Genomic DNA, 15732 nt, shown 5'->3' on the forward strand with positions numbered 1-15732 from the left:
GGAAAACTTTGGTTTTCATTAGCTGACTGCTTGGATTCTTATACACTTCAGTTGCTCCATGATCTGCAGCTTGCAGAAAATCACCCTGTGTACTGAGTCAGAGTGAAGTGGGAGTCACTGCCAATGCACAGCACACTAATGAGGTCAGGGTGGAAGCAGCACATAAGTTGTTCTTACAGTAAAATTGTTCCTTATAATAATGGCTTCTTCAACCTTCTTAGGGACTCGTTTAGCGCTAGGTCAAGTATGAGAAGGCCACTGTTGTGGAGAGTGCTGTTGTGTTACAGTACAAGGTGGCAAAATTAGAGGTTTTCAGGTCTTGGGACCTAGTAATTTGTTGCACTCAAACCCAAATGTTGTAATCATCTGTAGCATCTTGCATGTCTGCTCCTACCTGAGCCTGGAGCAGGGGCACAGGAACAGGCTTTTGGTGGGAGGTGCAAAGGGGCACAGGGGCAAAGTCAATGGCAGCTGGCTTGAGCCTTAAAAGCCTCAGCTGGAGACCTGCCACCAAAGTGTGCACACTGTGTTAAAAATCCTCTCTGAGTCATGAGGCAGGCCAGGTACATGTCCTGGGTACCATTTACTGTGGGCTGGGTACCATTCACTGTGGGAGCACCGGTTTTAAGCCTCCCTGTACCCATTCCTCGTAGAAGGATGTTGGCAGTGCCCCTGTCTTCAGGTTTATACAGTGGCTTCCCTTAGAACTTCATCCTCTTACAGAAGTCTGGATTTGGCACACCACTAATGACCTGAGTGGGATGTGTGGGATAAATGCCTCCTGAAAAGCACTATAGGAAACTACCCTTACATCATGTTGTAGGTTTTTTAACAAATAACTAATTCTTGTCTTGTGTCTGTATAAAAGAATAATATTGACTGTGCTCAAGTATTTTCAGGCTTGATCTGATTTCATAGCTAGGATCGTTTTTGTGTAATGTAAGAGGCTTCACATAATCACTCTTTTAAATCTACAGCTTATGTTTGACAAGTGGGTCATTGGTTAATGGAAGCAAGTAAATCCAGCTGTTTATCTTTTCAGTAAGACCATGCACTTTCTGTATGCTCTTGTCTGCTCAGAATGGAGACATGTACATTTTTAATGACCCTCCCTCTATTTCAGAGTGGGGTGTGAACTTTATCTTATATTTCATTACTTCCCTACATTCAAATAAAATAAAGTCACAGTATTACTTCTGCTGGTATCCCACCTGATCCACAAATGTGTGGCAGCAGTTGTGGTACTATTAATTTAATTACTATGTGTGATTTTTTAAAAAGTTGTTAATTTGACTTCATGAGGAAAATTTACTGTTGGACGTTGCTTAAAAGTTTTCTTGCTCCTTTATTTCTCTCACCCAAGCCCCCAGTATTTCTGTGTGTTGCTCTCAAGAGATGCACCTTCCACTAAAGTAGATCAGCAGCAGCCTTCTCCCAGATAGCTTTAAACCAACATTTTTTTGGGTAACTTGAAATTTCAGGGTTTCAGAAATTGCTATGTAAGCCTTCTGTAGGGTCCTAGCATCTAAATAAAGCACTTGCAGCATTAGGTTAATAAAGTGCTCAAAGTATTAATGGAAACTTGGTCTAATAGGTCAAGCTGCAAAAGTCCTCTTAGGGAACGTCTCTCAGCAACATAATTTTCGTGACACAGTTTTCACATATTCTATTATTTTTTCAGTTCAGACTACTAATATAAGTGTAAGATGATTAAAGCTGTCTATGAAAATTATTTTTCCTCTTCATGTGAAAGCTATTTTATTAATAAAGACTTAGCATAAACACTAAGATGATAATGAGCATTAACTTGCCAGGGGAAAGAGTCTGTTTTCCATCAATAAGTGAGAAAACTAAAACTTTCAGATTAGCTAGGGTATTGTGCTAAGTAGCAATTAAATTATACTCAACACTTTCTTGCTCCCAAATGCTCTAGTACTTGCAAAGAGAAACTATTACTTTAGAAGTGTGTTGGAGGTCTAAATTCTTAACAACAAGTTTAAAAGCATGTAGGTAAGAAATTCTCAGAAAGTAAAGAGCAGAATTCCTCAGATGCTTGCGTCTGGCTGGGAAGGAGCCTGAAATAGCTGAAAGCAACTCTATTTGTCTATGGGAAGACAAACTTCTTTTTAAAAATGTTGTGTGTAATACACGTACTTGCTGTAGCCCAAAGAGGAGGCACTCCCTGATTTCTCTGTGAGCTAGAGATCACAAACAAACCCTTGGCAACCTAGTTTTTCAGAGGCGCTGAGGTGCCTCGGGGATTTCGGCTCTTTGGTGTGTTAATGGCAGCAATGTGTCACACGAGGTGTGTGAATCCCGGCTGTGATGCAGCCTTTAAACACAGGTGTCACTTCTCGGGGTGGCTGCCTGTGAAGGTTCGTGCGGCTCAGCAGGCAGAGCTGCAGCTCATTCCTCTGGGCCGGGATGGAATGAGGAGTAATTAGCTAATGACAATATGCTAGCTGGACAATAAGTATGCTGGGGACTTGTCCGAGGGAAGGAAACCAATTTGACCCAGGTTCTCTGCAGGTGGCTGAGGAAGGGAAGTGGAAATTGCCCAAGTCTATAAAGGATTATGCCTGCCAAAGGAAGAGTGGGAAAGAATGGGAAAAAAAACAATAGAGAAACCTCAGGTGTAGAACAAATCCTGAGATAAAAAGAAGGAGGCACTCATTAAGTTGTAGCAACGGAGAAGAAGGATTGGATTTGCTTAGCTGCAGAGCTGGAAGTACTGAAAAGATTAGAAAGCCACCCATGGAAGAAAGGATGGAGATGGAGCACAGTGGTGCTGAGGATGATGCTTGCACAGACTCGTGGTAGTAAGTGTTTTGTGAAAGCTGGTCATAACAGCAGGGCCTGTTTCTGTGCTTGTAAAATGAGGAAAGCTGACAGAAATCAGTTTTTGTAAAATGCAATGAATGCCCCAGATAAAAAGCAGCTATCAGGAGAAAGGAGAAAGTTGCACACAAACTGAAAAGCACACCACTTTCTGTGGAACTTCTTGGCGTTTGCTAATTTCACGGGCAATGGGACGCCTTGGCTCTGAAAGGCAGTGATTTGTAGTGCACTGTAGGGTCCTGAGGAAACTGTAGAGTATTTTGCAGCAAGGTACTCACTAAGTTTTTGGGCTGGGGCTTGCAATCACAGAAACACTCACACACTACTGAATGACTTGGCAGTGTGATTTTGATCCTGGTCAGGCATGAATGTGCAATGGATTTTTTTAAACGCTAGCTAGAGCATGTAATGCTGTTTATGTTGGCTTTTTGCTGGGTGTGGGAGGACAGACACTTAATTAACAGTTTCCTGGGACAAAGTAACCCCTTCAAATCCCAGTTTGTAAAGATCCAGTCTTTGTCAGCTGGTGAAACATTCTTGATCCAGTGAAATTTAATAGACCATCTGCTGGAATAATTACATTCTTGTGCCAGCCTTCTCCCTTCCTCTTTAGCAGTGGTGAGCACCTTGGGCAGGTCAGACAGGTCTAAATCAATTGACTGAAATGCCTTCAAAGTGTATCACTAACGTTTTCAGTATAGAGCAGTAAGAAGGTATATCAGAGATGGAGATTGTCCACTCCCACTCGACTTTATCACCTTTTTATCTTTTTCCAGACACCCCTCCTGAGCCCCAAGAAAGCTAAAGATTCCTCAACAGCTGAAAATACATAAATAAATGCTAGTCTTAGTCTCTCACATTTCCAAGCCCTTCCAGGCTTTTACCGTTTATAACTTGTTTTACTGGTTTTGTTTAAGATACCAATGTCTGAAGCTCTGACTTTTCCCACTCATAAACGGTACTGTGTAGAAACATGAAAATCCCAAGTCCTTCTCTTGTAGAACACCAATCTCACTTCCATTTAATTCAAATTTTCTCATCCTCTGAAAAAATGTAGGAATCCACATTACCTGAACATTTTTGATGTTTTTATTTTGGCTTTCCATAGTCTTTACATCTGAATTCTGACAAAACAAGCCTAGAAAACTAGCTAACACCTCGGTGCTAATGGAAGTGGAAATGGTACATCCAGAAAAGCTCCAGCCAAAGAGATGCATGTGAATGAGCCATGAGTCAGTCTCCAGTCTCAATTCCTCTCAACCACTATTAAAGATGCAGGAATCCTTACTCAAAGCATTTATTGATCACAGCATGCATTTCCAGGTTTTTAGATGAGAGCAGCTCCACAAGGTGTGTCTGAAACTCTGCTTTAACCCAGTGGATATCACTGAACACAAGGGTAACAGACACTAAAGAACTCCAAATTTTGGGTTAGTCTGGAGTTAATGGAAGTAAAAATTCCTTCTCTTTGGAACCATTTCTCACTGAAGTATTTCCTGCTCTCACGGGAGTTTTTTGTTATGTAGAAAGTAGAAAAATGTTCTGGCTATTCGGTGTGAACTTCTTATGTTTTAAGTAAGGAATCCTTTGATGTATACTGAAGAATGCTTCTTTCTATATAGGAATTTGGGGAGTTTACTCTTTAAAGCGGCTGGATTCAGCTAATTGGATTTAATAAATGTCTACTAAACCAATTTATTAATTTTAATCTAAGAATTAATATTACAAGTACACAATTAGTCTTAAAATATCTTATTCAAGGGTTTTTGAAATCCTGTTCCTGTGAACATAAGTCCTTGTTTTGTAGGCAGTTCTTGAATCTTGAATTAATCCTCTGATTTCTATTTGATTTCTACAGTAACTATAAAAGGTAACTTTTATAACTGGTCTTTCTAAAGGAAAATACCCACAGTTTGTGGCTCTACAAGATATTTCGCTTTAGCAATCAATTCATGCACTAATGGTCAGATTGGATTTGCAGCTCATAAGTCTGAATTTTCAAGTACACTTAGTGGATAAAGACTCCAAGATTTATTTTATTCTTCCTCACAGGCACAGAACACTTTTTAAAATGTTAAATGTGAGCTCTGAAATATAAATATGTCTGTATATTTAAAAATAGACTTGAATTACCTCATAGGGATGTGGTGCATGCACATTGTGTAATTGGGACAGCCCTCTCTTTTTTTTCCCCTCTTTATCTGTGTCCCTCCAGGGAAGGCAAATAATCAAGACTTTGCTTAAAGTGGCAACACTAGAATCCCCAAGGGTAGGAAGCTCATTCTTTGTCTACAGGATGTCTGGAGTGATAAGTAGCTGTTTTAATACAACTTATGCAGTGTTTCTTTGTCCTGACAAAATTATCATTTGCTGTTTGTCATAGTGAGTTTAAATGCCCAGAAATATAAGGTATAGAATGAGCTGGTGGGATGGTGGTGGGACAATTTATTCAGGGTTGCATAAACAAAGAGAGTCTATAAAGTTACAGTTTTGAATTTTTACCTGAAGTGAATTTATGACACTCTGTTTTCCTTTGGGTTCATCAGTGCTGTTGACAGTATGTCAGGAAAATAGGAAACACCAGTTCTGCCTAACCCAGATCAGCTTGAAGCTTACCATGCACCTCATCACATCTGATATATGTTTGCTGGGTTAGGAACCCTGCTGTTGCTGACCCCTTTACAGATGTCTCTGTGTGATAGGTTATTGTCACAGGTTAGAACTGTGCTCTAGCTTAGGCTGGCACAAGCCAGTGCTCTCTAATAGACATTCAGCTGCAGACACCTCACTTGTACTTCTCACAGATAACATGCAGATCTGGATCTCCTGAATCTTCTGTTCCTAATCTGCTAAATGCAACTTTAGAAATTAGGCTGATTCTGATGCAGCCTAATTAAGTATGCTCATGGTTATACCCATCTTACTGACCCTCCTCATGCTGGGAATAAAGTATGTCAATGTACCTTAATGAATTGGGACTTCCTTGAACAACCAAGGTATGTCCAAGACTCAACAGAGTAATTTCTTTTAGCTCTTTCCAAACTTTATTCCTGAGATGCTTTATTCACTTATTTTCAAATTTAAACACTGTTGACCAACTCCTTCAGGAGAAAGAGACTGTTTCTGCATGGATTTCTTACAAACACAGTGCTAGAACTGATTTTAATCTACAGTGTGTAAATCTGTGGCTTTACAGAATTCTGTTAATCTTTGTTGTGATAAAGGAAGACTATGAAGATAGTTAAATTAGAAAAGCAGGCTACAATGCTCAGGACTGCTGCTTTCCAAAAGTTATTGCTACCTTCCAAATGGTTTCTGAAATCTAGTCTCAGGTTTTCTTTCCCCAGCAAAAAAAAATGCACTTGTGACAGGAATGTTCATGAAACTCCTCAGAGAAGTGATGTACATGGCCCAAAATACTTACACTGGTATAATGTTTGCTGCAGTTTGTAGCTGGGCTCTATTCTGAGAAGACTGCAAGCAATATCACACTGACTCCTTTATGAGCTTGAACATGAACAGAGATGTCAGAGATGAGGGATCCTTGCTGGCCACTCTTGGGTTAAATGTGTTTTTCTTAGTCTCACTCCCTACTCCTCCCACCTCCCCAAAGTTATCCAAGCAGTGGGGAATTTCTGCAATCATTAATTGTATTTATAGGTTGGCTATGTCATGAAATACTCCCTAAAACCATGTGTGTGGGGCTTTTTTATCCCCTCAAAAATGTATCAGCAGAAGTCACTAGCCTGGCCATCACCTCTGCTGTCAGAGGCTGTGCATTGATCGCTTATCAGCATTAAAATATTTATAATTTATTTCCACATTAGCTGCCTAATATAAAATTCTGGCTCGAGTTTGCCTGAGGTCTTTCTAATGCTGCATTTTGGGCTTTTAGAGGATTTTACTCTCAGGCATTATAAATTAAGCTTCATGGCCTTCCTACTGCAGTAAGTGAGGCTTAGAGCAAGTAAAGAGAGAGGAACTGAAAACAAAAGCTCTGAAGAGGAAGGAGGAACCAGATTTTGGAGAATGATGTTTAGGCCTATTCCAGTACTTAGTAGTGTTACTGGATACTTAGTATCCAGTACTTAGCTAGTATTCTCTCTGCCTGGTTCACCAGAGCAGACATTGAAGTCCTGGAATGCATGTGATGCAGTAGAGTGGTGCTTTTTGCATCAGCAGTACACCTGGGACTTGCTGCATGGCTAGAATGGTACAGGAGGAGGTGGTCTGGAGAGGATGTGACATCTCCATCCTTGGAGATTTTCAAGATTTGGATTGATTACGATCATGTCACCAAATGTGACCTGATCTCATATTGGTGACGATCGTGCTCCAAGTGGGAGATTGGACTGGATGACCTCCACAGGTCCCTTTCAGCCATTGCCTCTGTGGTCTCAGTGCTGAAGATCTATTACATCAGGTTTTGTAATTCCACCCTTCGGCATTAATTGCTTTCCTGGCTCTTAGCTTTGCTCAGTCAGCATATCACTTGTGAGTACCAGATTTCAGTACTTTCAGTATTCCACAGGTGGAGCTTTTTATTAACACCAAGGCTGACCTTCTACTCTTTGGATCAATTCTCTATTTTTGTGCCTAGTGGATGTAAAAATCTATAAAAGCAGCACAGATGTACAGACACCTAATAACAGCAACAGGTTTCCTCTTTCTTTGAGACCTTTAAGCTTAGAATGATGGGAGTGGGAGGAAGATCTGGTGGCTTCCAGCACATAAAGACAGGAGTTGTGCTTGTGGGCTACACAGTGCCCAGAAACAGAGATGTAGGTAGAAGGAATGTCATGCATCTTGCACCCATATTGCACCCAGAGCCCCCAGGCTGTGCTAGATGGACTGAAGCACACTTAAACATGTGCTTTCTGAAAACCAGTACCAGGCTTCTTTTGCTGATGCCTGACTCGACCTCTGTAAAGGTAAGGTACCTGCCTCAGCAGTGTGTGTTCTTCTGACCTTGGGTCCTAATGCAGAGGCAAGAAGAGGTCTGCAGCAGGGCTGCCATGCTCTCCTCACCTGCACTACTCTTCTGTAGCTCTGTTGGTACATGTTTTAAACAGCTTTAGGGACTTCAATAAAGAAGCTTCTGTTCATTGCCACTGGTGAAGAAATAAAAATGTTTTTACAAGTTAGGGTTGCAGAGTGTTTTACTGCTTGCTCCCTAGCAGAGCAGGTAGGGTTATGTCTGGCAGATAAAGACCTGCTGTAGATTATTTTTATATTCTGTCACCACATAGCATTTCTGGCTTGTCCATGTTCTTGAGTGTTACTAATACACTTATTGGAGTTTTTAACAGAATGTTTTTTGTTGCTTGTTTTGAAAAAGACTCAAAAGTAGCTTCCTCCAATTACCAGATGAACGAAGCGTGTTTCAATGAAGTGTGCCAATTGCAAATGTCCATAGATTGGTTACTGAAAGATAAATATGAGTATATTTGAAAAGCTGGCAGAAAGTATAAGAAGATTCCCTGTCTTGATGTGCAGAAGACAGTGGCAAATTGGCAGACTAACTTGAGCCTTGCTAGAGACTGCTCTAAAATGTGTTAATCTATACATCTGATTTAAATCCAGGGAGTTCTCAGCAGTCCAAGTGTTGTGCAGTTGGTTTTATTGATTTTATTCACCTTACAAGCTCTCTGTGAATGGTCTATATTATGACTATAATCATGTAAACTAAGATTTCAGTAGTGTCATTTCAGTCTGAAACATCAGGTTAAGATTATTCAAAATTTCATTAAGTCACTTTCTTTGCCCAGAAAAAAATTTGAGGCAGAAACCTGATCAAACTCATACTTCATGAGTTAAAATATCAGCATGTGTCTCTGAGAACATATTAGAAGTACTCACATGGCTTCTGTTCGACCTACCATCTTAAGATTCCTTTAAAAAGAGACTTGCATTTGGGGGCAGTTATTTTTAAGATGTTAATAGATCAGCCCAAATATTTTGCATCTAACAGCCATGAGAGGTCACATAGATCTCTTTAGAGACTATGCCTATAGCCACCCTTGTTGGTTTCTGCTTAGAGAAAAGAATTTGTAAACACCTGGACAGTATTTTTCTACGGTGGTAGAAGTGTGGCTTTTGATGCACTATTGGGACATGAGGGTGGGTTTTGGCCACAGTGAAGTTCAGGTCTGCTCCTGAGGATGACCAGCACAGATCTGTGCCAATGTCAAACTTTGAAGCATGTTGCTATATAGGCAAGGGGAGATATGCAGAAATAATAAAGAATTGCAGAGGAAAACGGGCTGGGGAGGATGCAAAAACTGTTCTAGAAGAAGGGGAGGAAGAGATGAGGGTTCTGTGATTGGTGGTGCTAGCAATGCCAGAAGTTCAGTGCCACTGCCTTGGCAGATCTCTTCTTGTTTCTGATCCTAGGAAGATTTTGAAGGATGTGCCATCAAATGTTTTTTTTTTCCCTGTGCAAGCCTGAGAGCAGGAGAATGCTGGAAATGTGCAATGCAGCTTGACAGGTGTTATACTGTGCTCTCCAGTGAAGTTGTAAGCAGAGATACAGAGCTTGGTATCCAGAGCTTTGAACATCCTGGTGCTTGGGGTGGAAATGCAGGCGGAGTAGCAGACACAGGAATCGGGAAAAAAGGGCATAAAATAACTAAGACCTTCGTGTGTTGTTTTATTATTAGGACTCCATGATTTTTTACATCTTGTAGCTCATGTCACTTAATATTTATGCCCTTTTTAAAAATAAAGCGTTTACCATGTGAAGCACGAATGCCACGCTATGATTCTTGCGAGCTGCAGCCGGTGCGGGCGGGCTTTGTGCGGCGGGGATGGCCATCGCCCCCGGCACACCCGCGCCGAGGGGAGACAGAGCTGGGCAGAGCTGGGCGGCGTTCCCTGCGGCGGCTCGCCGCTCTGTAACCGAGCAGCCCGGCGTGGGGCTCCTTCAAAAGAAGCGCCACAGCTCCTTGGTGTGGGCAGGAGGCGGACGATGCTGAGGTACCGGGGGCGCGGAGGGTGACGATGAGGCAGCGGCCGTCGAGGTCTCGGCCGGGCGCGCACACGGCTGTCAGGGCGGCGGTGGGCAGGGCACGGCGCGGTCCCCACGGCCCAGGCGCCGTTTCTGAGCCGCCCACGGGTGCGGGGACAGGCGCGGGGGCGGCGGCACCGCCGTGTGAGGCCGGGGGGTGCCCGGGCGCTTTGTGTGTGCCGGGGCCGCCGAACAGCTCGGGCCGCCCCGCACTGCCGGGGCGAGCGGCTCTTTGTGTGGGGGCGCGGGGCGGGGCGGGCCCCTCTCCCTGCCTTCCCTGCCGTGCCCGCCCGGCCTGCCCGCTGCCGTCCCCGGGCGCAGCGCGGCGCCGGCCCGTTGCCATGGCGAGGGGCGGTCACGTGTGGCGGCGGCGGCGGCGGCGGCGGGGCTGACGCGCGGCGGGGCGGGGCGGGCGGGCGGCGGAGTCGCGGCTGCCGCCACCTTCCGCACACCAGCAGCAGCAGCAGCGGCAGCAGCGCGGGGCTCTGCGGAGCGGCGGGAGCGCCAATGCCCGGACCGACCCAAGCCCTGTCCCCAAATGGCGAGAACAACAACGACATCATCCAGGATAACGGGACCATCATCCCCTTCAGGAAGCACACGGTGCGGGGGGAGCGTTCCTACAGGTACGGCGGGGGCGCTGCGGCGGGCGTTGCATAAGGCGGGCGGGCTGCAGCCCCCTCCTCTCCCCCCGGCCCCGCATTGTCCGGCTGCGGAGCGCTCGGGGGAGAGGCGGGATGCGTGCGGGCGCTCGCCGCGCCCGGGCGGAAGAAAGGCGGTTAAAAATGATAATTAAAAAAAAAAAAGAGGAAAAAAAGAAAGAGGAGGGGGCGGAATAAAAGGGAAGGCGAGAACGCCCCCCGCGCAGGCAGCCAGCTCCCCTTGGAAAAGAGCCGCAGCACCTCGCTGCGGATCTCGGAGGGAGGCGGCGCCGTGCGGGAGGCGGCGGCCGCGGATGGCGGGGCGCGGGCAGCCCCTGCCCGCCCGGCAGAGCCGCACCGGGCAGCGCCCGACCCCGCACGCCAGGGCGGGGGTGACAGCCGCCCCCCGCTCCTGAGGGCGGGGGTGACAGCTCTGCCGGTGCCTGCGCGGGGGAGGGCGGCTCCATCCCCGCCCCCGCTCCCCGCCAGCCCCATTTTGTGTTTACTTATCGTCTCTCGTTTGGGGGGGACACCCGTCTTTTGTCGCAGTTGTAGGCATTTTTGATGAATCGTTTGGCATGCGTTGCTGGCAGCGCTTCTGCATTAACATCTCTGACAATATGTTCCGGCAGATAAGCTCATTAAAATTGTTTGCATTGTTTGATAAGGGTCGCGGCGCAGCCCGGAACGCAACTGGTTTGATGTGCTCCTTGCTGCCGACCCGAAGGGCGATAATACGGCCGGTGGCTCCTTATGTCAATATACAGTTATTTAAAATGCTGCCTGGATGACAGCAAGCAGTGCCGCTGCAGAGAACACGCCCCTTAAAGCTGATTTCCAAGCAGCAGGAAATGATGCTGCTCTCAAATATCTGACTAAAGTGGCGAGTTGTAAGCTCGAATACATGAAAACAAGCGTGGATGACTTGGCTTGTTTGTCTGGAGAAAATCGCAGTATTTTTTCTTCTGCTGAGGAATAACGGAGCTGCTACCGGCATTTGGCCATTAATAACCTTAACAGTGAATCTCATTGTTGATCGCTCACTGACGGATGAGCGTGAAATGCGTCGGATATCCCAGTGTGTGGTTAGTTTGAACTGCACAAAATTTAGTCTGTGTCTCTCTCTGAAGCTGCTTATACTTTGTGCAGCGGAGCCCCAGTGCACACATTTAGCACAAAGTAGCAAAATTGCTTTTGCAAGGACCTATTTCTAGGTCCTTTCTTGCAGAACGCCTGGAGCTCTCACTTCCTATATCTAAATTTCAGCTGAGTAGTACAAGATTCTGTTTTAAGGGAAAGCTGTGCTTCTGTCATGCAGCTAAACAGAAATATGAAATAAATTTGAAATATCATGTATCCAACTTTAGTTACTGTGACATGCCATAGGTACCACTGATTGCTAACTTGTTTCCTTCAGAGGAGTTCTTTGGAAAACCTCTGTTACATGGGGTTCTCCGTTCTTTTTCCGGCGGTTTGTATGTGTTTTTACTACAGTCATCAACAAGTCAGTTTTCTTGTCCTTTAGCCTGTCAAATCATACACTGAACTATGTCTAGAAAAGACATTTTGTGAGGCTGTGTTCAGCGTGTGATGACAGGAATAACTGTATCACTTGCCCAGTTTTCCAGAAATTGTGAAGGTGCTCTGCATCTGAATAGCCTTTCATCCAGAGAAGTAGTCTTTTAGGGATTTGTATCCATTTGTATCCCTCTCTAGAACAATATAAAGGAATACAGAACTACTGATTCTAGCATTGCATGTTATCTTTGGGTAGTAAATAAGCAATCCAGTTCAAGATATTTCAGAAATAAACCTTCAATGCACAAGTAAAAATTTCCACTGAGGAATTCTATTTAGGTTGGGTTTTTTCCTTTTGGAAACTTACCATGTTCTGCAGAGTCATAACTCCCATATCTGTTGATTTCTTCCTTTCTCTGGGTGAAAGGGAGAATGATACTTGCTTCCATGTGAAGCTAAAGTCCTTTATGAAGTAAATGTCAAGCATAACAGAAGGGAAATGTTAGAGAAAATACATGAAAACTGGTGAAGCTTCTTCTTGATACTGGAAAAAATGGGTTTTAACTTCCATGAAAACCTTTAGTAGCTAGGCAAGTTTGGTCCTTGTTCAGTGTGAGTGGCAGCAGGAGACCACTGGGTACAACAGATGAATTCCATCACTTTAGTGCCTGCTGCCACACTGGACTGTCAGTGCCATTCCAGACCTCTGGAGCAGCTTGTAGGACCTCGCCATATGACACATCAAGTTGCTATGCCTCTGATTGCTGGGCTGGCTTCTTCCATCTAGGAATATGGAATAAATATGTCATTAAACACACCCTGGAGCTTGACGGCAGATGAGCAGTTGTAGAAATTTAAAACACTTCTGCATCCTGCTGCTTTGCTCCTAAGTTAACCTGCATCTAACATGTGTATAGAGGCTTCAGTATTTGCCTTTCCATCCTTCTCTCCTGTAGTAAGAGAAATGCTTTCTCATTTTACAAGTTTTAACATGTTCTGTTCCTTAGATTTTTTAAAAACAGAAGTAGTCTTTACTGATCAGAAAATTTGTGTTCATCAGGTTAGATATTCTCAGACCCAAAAAAAACCCTTTGCTATTCTAATACCAGGTTTTGCCAAAGATTTGATATCCACCTCCTGAAGCAAATTTAAAAACAGCTGCAGGTTGCACCATTTTACTGACTAGGAAGCTGACATGGAAGCTGAAAGTTATCCATGGAGCTGAGGATGCAGCAGGGAATTGAGCTTATACCACAAGCCCCAGCCATGTGCTCTGTATGCAAAGCTACAAATAGTTTTCCCAAGTCTTCCAAAGGACATATTATATTTTGCAGACTGGGACATACAGGCCCAAGGTGTTAAGTTTCTCATCCAGCTTTACTTAGCTGGTAAATGGAAACCAGGCACTTTGGCATAAAATTTAGACACAGGGTGATGTTACCTTTCAGAGTTAATAACTGTAATCAATCTGTATTGCTCCAGTGAAATGCTGTTTCTTGTGCTTCGGATCAGGAGACTGTTTAACATTTGGTACTGAGGTGTCTTTTTGTTGGCCCGAAGTAGACACGGGGTAAATTCTGAGAACGGCATCACATTTAATGATAGTTTTACTTCTGCATTCAAAGATGGCTGAAAAAATTCAATGAGAAACCAAATCAACAGCTGTGGGGATAATTTTCTTTTAAATAAAACCTGTTTGCAGTGGGTTTTTTTTTGCCAGGTATCTTGTGTGCTTGATCAGCTCATCATATTTTTAAAAGCTAAAGTATTAAGAGTGAATACTTCTAGGCTCAAATGGCATACCTAGTCTAAATCACCCTGGCCCTAAAGAGACAGACTGTTGTACCTTCCTTTGCAGGATACTGTGCTTTACTTCCACTTTGTCTCTGTGTGTTGCTGGAAAAATGGTTTTCTGGTCCTTCATTCCCTGGCTATATTTAGTTTATACCCAGAACTTGCATGAAGCAGAGGGGAAGGGGCTGACTTCCTGATTGTTTTTCTTGAAATCACTAGGCTAGAGGGAAAGAGTATTTCTGTTTTAGTTTTTATCTATGAGTGTCTACCTTTCTAATGTTATCTCTTTTAAATATTTGTTTTTCCTAAGTGTTGTCTTCATTCTAGAAATCATTGTGTGAGCAGACAAATGGTGGTGCTGTGCATAATAATGAAAGCTAGACAGCAGTGGTGATTTCCTCACCCACTGCTGGAATAAGTTGTGGGGTGTTACAGAGCATATCTGGCTGGCTTTTACAGCACTATGAGCTGATAACTTCCACACTGAAAGTCAAGATTTACATTACAGCAAAATCTGTTTTGGTCTTTGCCTTCTGAATCGCGGTGAATTGCCGGATGCAGGCTGGCCCTGGGCAGTAGAGAGCATCCTTCCCTCGGCAGGAGCTGCCCCTGGCTCTGGTGACTCTGTGCCTTCCACACATGTGGCTTTACTCAGGGTTCAAAGGGAGAACTATGGCTTTGCCTTACTCCGGGCAGAAGGAATTTCTTGCTCTAAAATTAGTCTCCACTGAATGTGGTAAGCAGGTAGTTACACTGAAGTAAAAAAGACCATTTGTGTTGATAAAGTTAATATATAAAGGCCCAAGCTTGAGAACTGGGAAGATGATACAGAGTAAAAGCAGTCTTCTCTTCACAGTACTGATAGATGTGACTTCTGAAACTGTAAACACCAATCAAAGCAAATTCTATTAAATATATTAGGAAGTGAATCTTTATTTTCAGAGGCATTTGCTTTGACCTAACAGTTTTATTGCAGATTATGACAATTTTGCCCTAGATTTCATTGAAAGCAGGAAAAAGTCAGTAACAAATGTTAAAAAAAAAACCGTCAACAAACTAGCTTAAATTACACCCCATAAATTTGGCCTGTGCTTTTCTAAAAGCTGTAGTTGCGTTAACCCCCTTGTCTGCCAAGCATCTGGATTGCAACGAGGTAGTTACTCTCAGGGAGAAGACCATCCTGGTGACTTAGAGCCAGCAGCTTACCAGCTAGCATTAAAGAGGAACCAAGGCAGAAATCTTTCCTTGGGTTCTGTCAGCTTAGGTACCCTCTATTTTCTCTTGTTTCACTTTCATAAAGCTGTCTTCCTATTGCTGCCACTGCTGTTCTTCTTTAATCTTGTTTTCTGCTTAGGGAGTGCTCTGCCTAGAGAGAGCTGTTTTGGTGAGAATCTTCTGATGGGCAGATCCAGCTCTCAAAAAGCACAGGGTAAAACTGTCTGAAGATAACTGGGAATCACATATGAGTGCATGTAAAAGTCTCTGAGGGTTAAGAAGATGACTCTGCTCAATGCTGCATTAGTAGCTTGAGACTTTGAATATTGGGATATCTCTGCATTGTTGGGATATCTCTGTTGACCTGGATTTAAATCTTCCTAGATGATACCCTCATAGTGTTTTGGGGGCTGGAGGTATTTGTTTAAATCAGGGGCTAAGGGAGAGGGGGCTTTTTGGGGACTGGGGGGAGAAGGGAGAAAACACTCCACAGACAGCCCAGTTTGTGTAAGGACATTGAGGTAATTTTCAGAGAGCACGAAATCCTCAGCTTACACCCAAGTCCTCTCACCATAAAGGTCTGAGAACGCCTAATTTGCACCCAGCCTCCGTGGGTTTCAGAAACATCCTGTGGGTGGGAGGCTGCGTTCTGGGTTTTGTTGTGTGATGTGGGGGTTTTTTTTAACTACCTTGTTGAGCTGCATAGCAACAGCAGTGTTT

At 43.9% G+C, this 15732-nt stretch overlaps 1 protein-coding gene across 5 annotated transcripts in view; it reads left to right on the top strand.

The window, feature by feature from the left end:
• Window positions 1-15732, top strand: part of MAPRE2 (microtubule associated protein RP/EB family member 2) — a 71138-nt gene that overhangs the window by 4102 nt on the left and 51304 nt on the right. Inside the window, exon 1 of one of the 5 annotated variants that reach the window (XM_036379189.2) lies at window positions 10275-10470. The exons of 2 other annotated variants lie outside the window; for them this stretch is intronic. In XM_036379189.2, the coding sequence (XP_036235082.1) occupies window positions 10352-10470 (119 nt within the window). In that variant the 5' untranslated portion in view covers window positions 10275-10351. Of the gene's footprint in view, window positions 1-10274; window positions 10471-15732 lie in introns of those variants that run through there. 2 more of the 5 variants (XM_036379191.2, XM_036379193.1) reach the window with 2 other exon arrangements.

Source organism: Molothrus ater, chromosome 1 (assembly GCF_012460135.2).
Source record: "Molothrus ater isolate BHLD 08-10-18 breed brown headed cowbird chromosome 1, BPBGC_Mater_1.1, whole genome shotgun sequence".
NCBI classification, from domain to species: Eukaryota; Metazoa; Chordata; class Aves; order Passeriformes; family Icteridae; genus Molothrus; species Molothrus ater.